The sequence below is a fragment of the Borostomias antarcticus genome (genome assembly GCF_949987555.1).
Source record: "Borostomias antarcticus genome assembly, contig: scaffold_141, whole genome shotgun sequence".
Lineage (NCBI taxonomy): Eukaryota > Metazoa > Chordata > Actinopteri > Stomiiformes > Stomiidae > Borostomias > Borostomias antarcticus.
This window is the reverse complement of record NW_028176521.1, coordinates 176,345-186,344: the sequence shown is the minus strand read 5'-3', so window position 1 is coordinate 186,344 and position 10,000 is coordinate 176,345. Positions and strand designations below refer to the sequence as shown.

The 10,000-nt window shown below is 52.9% G+C and overlaps 1 protein-coding gene across 1 annotated transcript in view; it reads right to left on the bottom strand.

The window, feature by feature from the left end:
• obsl1a (obscurin like cytoskeletal adaptor 1a) overlaps positions 1–10,000 on the bottom strand; it is a gene marked incomplete at both ends in the record, with an annotated part of 25,082 nt that overhangs the window by 9,544 nt on the left and 5,538 nt on the right. The window contains 10 exons of the mRNA XM_084462382.1: positions 152–427; positions 593–862; positions 1,361–1,636; positions 2,363–2,635; positions 3,203–3,363; positions 3,546–3,660; positions 7,027–7,302; positions 7,886–8,152; positions 8,632–8,940; positions 9,202–9,462. Of these exons, the coding sequence (XP_084318508.1) occupies positions 152–427; positions 593–862; positions 1,361–1,636; positions 2,363–2,635; positions 3,203–3,363; positions 3,546–3,660; positions 7,027–7,302; positions 7,886–8,152; positions 8,632–8,940; positions 9,202–9,462 (2,484 nt within the window). The remainder of the gene's footprint in view (positions 1–151; positions 428–592; positions 863–1,360; positions 1,637–2,362; positions 2,636–3,202; positions 3,364–3,545; positions 3,661–7,026; positions 7,303–7,885; positions 8,153–8,631; positions 8,941–9,201; positions 9,463–10,000) is intronic.

Here is a 10,000-nt window from a genome sequence, read left to right as displayed (position 1 = left end):
GGACAGGACTGAACCAAGCCTGAATCAAACCCTGTCCACCTCAAGAACACTTCACTGTGTTTGAGAGCATGCATGTGCAAATACTACTTCCTGGATTTGGCCCCAGGCTTGCTGTGCTTGATGACCGTCGAAGACCCCCCCTGCTCCTCACCCTCCACGGTGACCCGGAAGCTGATGCTGTCGTCTCGGGCGTCCAGGAGGTACTCCCCAGAGTCGCTCAGCTCGGCGTTGAGGATGACCAGCGAGCGAAACGCCCCCTCCTCCTCCTCGCAGTAGCGCTCGTCTCCCTCCAGGCGACGGCCATCTTTGAACCAGCGGGCGATGGCGTTGGGGCGCGAGAGCTCGCACTCCAGCACAATGTCGTCAGACACCAGCGACCTCTGGTCCACCTTGACCTCCGACCTCCGAAGTATCTTGACCGGCGGGTCTGGAGGGCGACGTTTCAGGAAACACAAAGAAAGAAGTGTTTGAAAAATGATCAATATGATATGGTACAACTACTTCAATCAATAAACCAACCAATTAGTTAAAATGTCCCTCAAAAAACTACATTTCCCATGGCCACATCGTTCTGAGACCTCTGACCTCTCACCTGAGATGTTGACCTGGAAGTCGATGGCGTCGTCCGTGGCGTCACACGTGTATTTCCCAGAATCCTTCAGGGTGGGGGTGTGGATTGTGAGCCGGCGGAGGAGGCCGTCCTCAGCGATGGAGACGCTCGCCCCCACCTCCACTCCATCCCTCCTCCAGACCACCTCAGCGTTGGGGCGAGACACTTCCACCTCCAACACCAAGGGGGCGCCAGCGAAGCACTCCACCACGTCAGACGACCTGTCAGGACGGGCTAGCTTCACTGGAGGCTCTTTAGAAGGAGAGACTCAAGATTAGTACGTTTAACAAAGAGTTGTTTACCATGCATGGGTGTGAATGAGCTCTAACATGTATGTCTTACACAAGAATATTTCTCAGACTGAAGACTACAATGACCAAATGGTAAATGGACGGCACTTATATAGCGTTTTTCCACCTTAGCGGCACTCAAAGCGCTTTACAATGGCCTCTCATTCACCCATTCACACACACTCACACACCAATGGCGGCAGCTGCCATGCAAGGTGCTAACCTGCTCATTGGGAGCAATTTGGGGTTAGGTGTCTTGCTCAAGGACACTTCGACATGTGGACAGTCGGAGCTGGGATTCGAACCGCTGACCCTTCGACCACTGAACGACCCGCTCTACCAACTGAGCTACAGCCGACCAATAGAGTCTTTCCACAGTGACCGTCCATGACCGTTCAGTATTGGTACAAATACCCAGAGCAAAAAGTGTATGAGTGCCCTTCCTGGCCCAGAACTGTACCTGTGATGGTCACCAAGAAGGCCACCGAGTCGTCCTCGGTGTCACAGACGTACTCCCCCGTGTCCTCCACGGTGGTCCTGGGGATGACGAGCTTCCTGTGGGCCCCGTGTGCCTCCAGGACCAGCAGGGGGCCCTCGTCCACCTCCAGCCCGTCTCGGTACCACCGTACCGGGGCCTCGGCCTGCGAGATCTCACAGCTCAGCTCCAGCTTCCCGGGGGCAACGTGGGTCAGGTTTAGCTCCGCCTCGCTGGGCGAGACGATCCGCACCAGAGGTTCTGGGAAGGGGGCGGAGGCAGAGAGAACGCTGACCGTGTCTTTTACTGGTCGGATGAGAACGTGGACAGAGGTGTGAAAAAGTATCTAGAGTAGGACATACTTAGCCTGGAAGACAGACTCAAAAAAAGACATTTGTCTGGACTTTCAGCCACACACAGCGTTTTGAGTTTTCCCAGAAAACGGGGCACCAATCAGGAGACTGCATTTTAACTGCTGTTCCGCCCCCAGTCCCTGATTGGTTCTAATAGATGATGACGAGAAAGACAACAGGAGTCCGCTTATGGAATGAATCGATCGGTAACGTTAACGTTAGAAGAATAAGTACAGTTATTGCAGAAATAGACTCAATAACAACAATTAAAGAAGAACAAGGGCATGCAAGAGTTTCTCAGCAGAAAAGACGTTTTCGCTGTTCTTCTAAATGGATTTGGCAAAAGTTTGATCTATGTTTTATTATGCTGATTGGCTGAAGGAGTTGCCTGTCAAGGCAAGTCCCGCCCACTCAAATCGTTCTGGGCGGCTGGAAGTCCAGACTTGAGAAAACAACATTTTTTTCGCAGGCTGGAAAATACTGATGAATCATTCATTCATCCATCTCCGCTTACTCCCTCTCTTCTTCCCACCTTCCCTCCCTCCCTCCTCCCCTCCTCCTCTTCCTCCCTCCTCCCCTCCCCTCCCCCTCTCCCTCCCTCCCCCCTTCCCTCCCCTCCCTCCCCCCCTCCTACCCGTGACGGTGAGCTGGAAGAACACCGAGTCACCGTCCGTGTCGCAGACGTATTCCCCGGCGTCCTCGGGCGCGGCGCGGAGCACGGTCAGCCTCCGGTACGGCCCCTCGGAGGCTAGCCTCACGTTCTCGGCCTCCGCCACCAGCAGCCCCTCCTTGAACCAGCGCACCTGGCCGCTGGAGCGCGACAGCTCGCACTGCAGTACCACCTCCTCCCACAGGTGGCGCTCCAACACCACATCCTCCTTGGGCTCCACGATCATCACAGGTGGCTCTGGAGGAAACCGTCATTATTACTGGAATATCCGACCGTGTGGGATCGGTTAGTTTACATTTTCAAAGAGTGTTTTTATTAGTGCTTTTCTTAGTTCATGGCAGGATAACCTCTCCAGGGGGTGGATTAAAACGACACCTCCAGGCTTCGTTTATGATCCTAGTTTTTACTTAACTGTGGTCTCCAATTGTGTCGTTGACTTTCCAGAACTATTTGATCATATCTCTCTGTTGTATCACACGTTGAACTTTCAAACCTGTTGTTAGGCCATTATGGATGACGTTCGCCATTGTTGATGACGTGTAAATGATTGTTTAGCCAATCAGATCGTAGAAATCTCTGGGCCTAACTTTGAATTTAAGACCGGTGCAGAACAGAATTCTTCAGTTCGTGGGCGAAGCGTTGTTTTGTGTTCCGTTCAAGAGCCCAGTTGCAACTGTATGTATTTTTGGAATAAAGAACCAGTGTTTGAACGGTTGGATCGAACCTCGGCAACACTTTTTACTCTTTATTTATTTCTAGATATCCAAATTAAATCTAGCGTTCGCAGGCGTGCCAGTGTCCCACCTTTGACGTGGACGGTGAAGACCATGCTGCTGTCCCCCGCCTGGCAGGTGTAGGTCCCTGCGTCCGAGGCCTCGGAGGATCGCACGATGAGCCGCCTCATGGTTCCCTCGGCCTGCAGGGTGATGTTCTCGCTGGGCTGCACCTCAACGCCGTCCTTATACCTGCGCACAGAAGCACCAAGACACTGACTTTGGGAGCGCTTGATTCGTGTCACCCAGTGGGCCTACAATGAATGGAGATTTTCCCAGAATTCCAGACTCTGAGGTGAATGAAACTTCGCAAAACTTGCCTGAGCTGAGGTGAAAAAACCCGAGGTGCGCTTGATGTAGAGTACTGTACCTACCAGACGGCGACGGCGTCTTCGCTGGAGAGTTCACAGTGGAGCACCACAGGGTCCAGCTCCATGGCGCTCTTATGGAGGTCCTCCTCTGGGATGGCCCTGAACCTGACTGGGGGGGCTGGGGGTGTTTGGGGGGGGGGGAGGGGGGCAGGAAGAGTGTGTGTTAACCACTTGGGTGTTTTTATATAGTCTAGGTACAGTAAGGGGAGACCAGGAGAGATGGTGAGGGGTAGTGAGGAGACCAGGAGAGATGGTTAGGAGTGCTGGGGAGACCAGGAGAGATGGTTAGGGGTAGTGGGGAGACCAGGAGAGATGGTTAGAGGTAGTGGGGAGACCAGGAGAGATGGTTAGGGGTGCTGGGGAGACCAGGAGAGATGGTGAGGGGTACTGGGGAGACCAGGAGAGATGGTTAGGAGTGCTGGGGAGACCAGGAGAGATGGTTAGGGGTACTGGGGAGACCAGGAGAGATGGTTAGGGGTAGTGGGGAGACCAGGAGAGATGGTTAGGGGTAGTAGGGAGACCAGGAGAGATGGTTAGGGGTAGTGGGGAGACCAGGAGAGATGGTTAGGGGTAGTGGGGAGACCAGGAGAGATGGTTAGGGGTGCTGGGGAGACCAGGAGAGATGGTTAGGGGTAGTGGGAGGACCAGGCGAGATGGTTAGGGGTTCTGGGGAGACCAGGAGAGATGGTGAGGGGTAGTGGGGAGACCAGGAGAGATGGTGAGGGGTAGTGGGGAGACCAGGAGAGATGGTGAGGGGTAGTGGGGAGACCAGGAGAGATGGTTAGGGGTACTGGGGAGACCAGGAGAGATGGTTAGGGGTAGTGGGGAGACCAGGAGAGATGGTGAGTGGTGCTGGGGAGACCAGGAGAGATGGTTAGGGGTAGTGGGGAGACCAGGAGAGATGGTTAGGGGTAGTGGGGAGACCAGGAGAGATGGTGAGGGGTAGTGAGGAGACCAGGAGAGATGGTTAGGGGTACGGGGGAGACCAGGAGAGATGGTTAGGGGTAGTGGGGAGACCAGGAGAGATGGTGAGGGGTACTGGGGAGACCAGGAGAGATGGTTAGGGGTACTGGGGAGACCAGGAGAGATGGTTAGGGGTAGTGGGGAGACCAGGAGAGATGGGTAGGGGTAGTGGGGAGACCAGGAGAGATGGTTAGGGGTAGTGGGGAGACCAGGAGAGATGGTTAGGGGTAGTGGGGAGACCAGGAGAGATGGTTAGGGGTAGTGGGGAGACCAGGAGAGATGGTGAGGGGTACTGGGGAGACCAGGAGAGATGGTTAGGGGTACTGGGGAGACCAGGAGAGATGGTTAGGGGTACTGGGGAGACCAGGAGAGATGGTGAGGGGTACTGGGGAGACCAGGAGAGATGGTTAGGGGTACTTGGGAGACCAGGAGAGATGGTGAGGGGTAGTGGGGAGACCAGGAGAGATGGTTAGGGGTAGTGGGGAGACCAGGAGAGATGGTTAGGGGTAGTGGGGAGACCAGGAGAGATGGTTAGGGGTAGTGGGGAGACCAGGAGAGATGGTTAGGGGTACTGGGGAGACCAGGAGAGATGGTGAGGGTTACTGGGGAGACCAGGAGAGATGGTTAGGGGTAGTGGGGAGACCAGGAGAGATGGTTAGGGGTACTTGGGAGACCAGGAGAGATGGTTAGGGGTATTGGGGAGACCAGGAGAGATGGTGAGGGGTAGTGGGGAGACCAGGAGAGATGGTTAGGGGTAGTGGGGAGACCAGGAGAGATGGTGAGGGGTAGTGGGGAGACCAGGAGAGATGGTTAGGGGTAGTGGGGAGACCAGGAGAGATGGTTAGGGGTACTGGGGAGACCAGGAGAGATGGTTAGGGGTAGTGGGGAGACCAGGAGAGATGGTGAGGGGTAGTGGGGAGACCAGAAGAGATGGTTAGGGGTAGTTGGGAGACCAGGAGAGATGGTTAGGGGTAGTGAGGAGACCAGGAGAGATGGTTAGGGGTAGTAGGGAGACCAGGAGAGATGGTGAGGGGTAGTGGGGAGACAAGGAGAGATGGTGAGGAGACCAGGAGAGATGGTGAGGGGTAGTGGGGAGACCAGGAGAGATGGTGAGGGGTAGTGGGGAGACCAGGAGAGATGGTTAGGGGTACTGGGGAGACCAGGAGAGATGGTTAGGGGTAGTGGGGAGACCAGGAGAGATGGTTAGGGGTAGTGGGGAGACCAGGAGAGATGGTTAGGGGTAGTGGGGAGACCAGGAGAGATGGTTAGGGGTAGTGGGGAGACCAGGAGAGATGGTTAGGGGTAGTGGGGAGACCAGGAGAGATGGTGAGGGGTACAGGGGAGACCAGGAGAGATGGTGAGGGGTAGTAGGGAGACCAGGAGAGATGGTTAGGGGTAGTGGGGAGACCAGGAGAGATGGTTAGGGGTAGTGGGGAGACCAGGAGAGATGGTTAGGGGTAGTGGGGAGACCAGGAGAGATGGAGAGGGGTAGTGGGGAGACCAGGAGAGATGGTTAGGGGTACTAGGAGACCAGGAGAGATGGTTAGGGGTAGTGGGGAGACCAGGAGAGATGGTTAGGGGTAGTGGGGAGACCAGGAGAGATGGTTAGGGGTACTTGGGAGACCAGGAGAGATGGTTAGGGGTAGTGGGGAGACCAGGAGAGATGGTTAGGGGTAGTGGGGAGACCAGGAGAGATGGTGAGCTTGGTGAACTTTCCAAACTGAGTAGAGGAGTGAGATGTATGAGTAGGAGAATGAGATGATGGATATGCACATGCCACTATGAGCATTCTCATTAGAAATACAGTAGAACCAGCAACTATGAGTAGAAGAAAAATAAACTAATAACGGAGAGAGAGAGAGAGAGAGAGAGAGAGAGAGAGAGAGAGAGAGAGGGAGAGAGAGAGAGAGAGAGAGAGAGAGAATTAAGTAACTGTTAGAAGAGTCCACAAGCTTGTACTAGCTCTGTAAAAAAAATCTTTACATTCAACAACAACAACAAACGATTATTATTATTATTGACTAAACCGCAAAATCATCGCCGGTTGTTATCATCGCTGTGAGGAAACGCAGAGCGACAATGCTCCTCCCCCTCCTCTGCCGTCACCCAATCACCTTTGACCTCCACCCGAAACGCAGTGACATCCTCAGCGGTCTGACACGTGTACACGCCCGAGTCTGAGGAGGCAGCTGATTGGATGACCAGGGTCCTCCTGGGCCCCGCCTCCAATAAGTCTATCCCTGGTTGGTTGAAGATCTGTTCCCCGTCTTTGTACCAGAACACCTGAGCGAAGGGTTCTGATAGGTCACAGTGGAGCACCAATGCCTCGCCCGCCTCCAGACTCCGCCTCCTCTCGTCCTCGGGGACGTCATAGAACCTGGCAGGCGCCACTGCGGCCATTTTGATTGGTTAGCGTGAGAGATGGCGTGAGATGATTCATTAGCTGGTGTGATTGGTGTGATGTATGGTGTTTGAGAAGGGGACACCCAACACACACACACACACACACACACCGACTCACCTTCCACATTGACGTTGAATTTGATGACATCACTCATGGTCTCGCAGGTGTACACTCCAGAGTCAGCGGCCTCGGCCGATTGGATGACGATCCTCCTCATGTTGCCGTCTGATTGGATGGTCAGGCCGTCCGTCATCTCTAGCTCCGCCCCATCCTTGAGCCAGCAGACCGTGGCGGAGGGGTGGGTCACCTCGCAGTAGAGGACGATGGCGTCTCCTGTCTCCACCCTCTTGTTGCAGTCTGTCTCCGGCATGGGACTGAACTTCACCACAGCAGCTGGGAGGAGAGAGAGGAACCACATTTCAGCGTTGGACTTCATCAGCCCTCCTCGATGTGTGTGTGTCAAGGTTATAATAGTTTTGCTTTTTTCATTAGTTTTTATTTTTATATCGTTTTAACTTTTGTTTTCAATTTCAGTTTAGTTTTGATTAGTTTTAAAGCAGGTTTGCTAGTTTAGTTTAGTTTTTATTTTTTTAAAATGCTTAGTTATAGTTTAGTTTTTATTAGTTTCAGTATTAGTTTTAGTTTTTTTTATTCTTCTGCGCTAGCCTCGTGAGACTGTCACCCAAAATACTAGGCTTATGTATGAAATGAAAAAGACTAAAACTAAGGACATTTTCGCAATAATTTTAGTTTATTTTAGTTAGTTTTGTAAACACACAATACAGTTTTAGTTAGTTATCGTTTTTTTGTAAAGCCTAGTTTTTGTTTTTATTTCAGTTAACTAAAATGTTTTTTCACACCTAGTTTTCGTTTTTTAGTTAGTTTTCGTTAACTATAACAACCTTGTGTGTGTGTGTGTGTGTGTGTGTGTGTGTGTGTGTGTGTGTGTGTGTGTGTGTGTGTGTGTGTGTACTACCTTGGACCTTTAGAACAGCAGAGTCTCGCACTCCGTTGGCGATGAAGGTGACCTCGGCGCCGTGCTCGGAGGTCGTGACCCCGCGGACGACCAGCGAGTGCTGCGTGCGCTCCTGCCGTACGGAGAAGCGCTCGCCGCTCTTCAGCTGGGTGGAGTTAAGGAACCAGGTGCCGGCCGCGGCGCCCGACAGCTCCAGAGAGAAGATGGCGTCCTCACCCTCCATCACCTCGCAGTCCCGCAGGCTGGAGCAGATCTTAGGGCCGGGGACTAGAGGAAGAGAGAGAGGACCAGGTTAGACTGGGACTAGAGGAAGAGAGAGGAGAGGACATCATGTGGGGGCCAGATCAGCAACGACAAAGGGACAGAGAGACAGAGGGACAGAGAGACAGAGGGACAGAGAGACAGAGGGACAGAGAGACAGAGAGAGAGAGGGACAGAGAGACAGAGAGACAGAGAGACAGAGGGACAGAGAGAGAGAGGGACAGAGAGACAGAGAGACAGAGAGAGAGAGGGACAGAGAGACAGGGACAGAGAGACATGAATGAAACAAAGAAAGAAAAAGAAATGAAGAAAGAAAGAAAGAAAGAAAGAAAGAAAGAAGGAAAGAAAGAAAGAAAGAAAGAAAGAAAGAAAGAAAGAAAGAAAGAAAGAAAGAAAGAAAGAAAGAAAGAAAGAAAGAAAGAAAGAAAGAAAGAAAGAAGGAAACAAACAAACAAGCAAACAACCCTCTCTCCCGCTCCGCTCACCCAGGTGGACGGCCTTGGGGAACTCCACATGTCCGCTGCGCCCGTACTTGTTGACGCAGCAGACCCGGAAGCGGAAGTCCCCCTCGCAGGGCACGCTGTCACCGGTCACCTCCGCCGAGGTGTCCGCCTCGGTGGTCAGACACTTCTGCCACTCCTGGGCGCCCACTTCCTGTCTCTCCAGGATGTAGACGGAGCGCGTGGTGACCTGGGAGGAGGTCAGCGCGGGGACCCAGGTCAGGAGGGCGCTGTTGGGACGGTCAAGGCCAATCTGGACCCCCACAGGACAGGAAGGGGGGCTGTGCTTTGCCGCTGATGACGGGAGGATTATTCACGTTTAGGATAAGCGGCCGTGAAATATGCAATATACAAGCAATACGGAGTGAAATATTATAGTGATATGCAGCTTTTATCAATACCAAAGTTCACCACACGGTGGCGCTAGACACACACAGCACCAGAGAGATGACTTTCTATCATCCAACTGAAAGATAATACAATATGTGACATAGGACCGGAAATAAGTCTCAACTTCCCTTTCCTCTTTTTTTCCCCGCATAATATCAACCTCACCTTTGACCTTTAGCCTGGATGAGGTCTTGGATCTGCCCGCCACGAAGCTCACCGTCCCCGTGTCCTGATAGGCAACGTTGACGAAGACCAGGATGTGGGTTCTCCCAAAGGACTTCAGGATGGTCTGGTGGCTCTCTCTCAGCGTCAGGCCGTCTCTGAACCAGTGGATCTCCATGTCGTCCTCGTCCACCTCCACGCAGAAGGCGGCGTTCTCCCCCTCCAGCACCTCCAGCTTCCGGGGCAGCTTACGCACGATGGTGCCTGGGGGGGGGATGAGGGGGTGGATGAACACGGAGAGGGAACACATGAGGGGGTAGCATTCGTTGTGCTGGTGGAAATGGAGGGGCAGGTCTCTTGAGGCCTTACTTCTTTGGGGCAGAAATATTTAGGTTTGTACCGATAGATGTGTGGAGGTATTTTAAGTTGGAAGTTAAAGTTAAAACTGCCATAACCCACCATTTGTGTTGAAGTGACTGTCGTTATTTATGAATCAATCTAATAACTAATAAATTATAATTTAATCACTTTAACAGTGACGGCCAGATCAGCAATGACAAAGGGACAGAGGGACAGAGAGACAGAGAGACAGAGAGACAGAGGGACAGAGAGACAGAGAGACAGAGAGACAGAGGGACAGAGAGACAGAGGGACAGAGAGACAGAGGGACAGAGGGACAGAGAGACAGAGAGACAGAGGGACAGAGAAACAGAGAGACAGAGAGACAGAGAGAAAGAGGGACAGAGAGACAGAGGGACAGGGACAGAGAGACAGAGAGACAGAGGGACAGAGAGACAGAGGG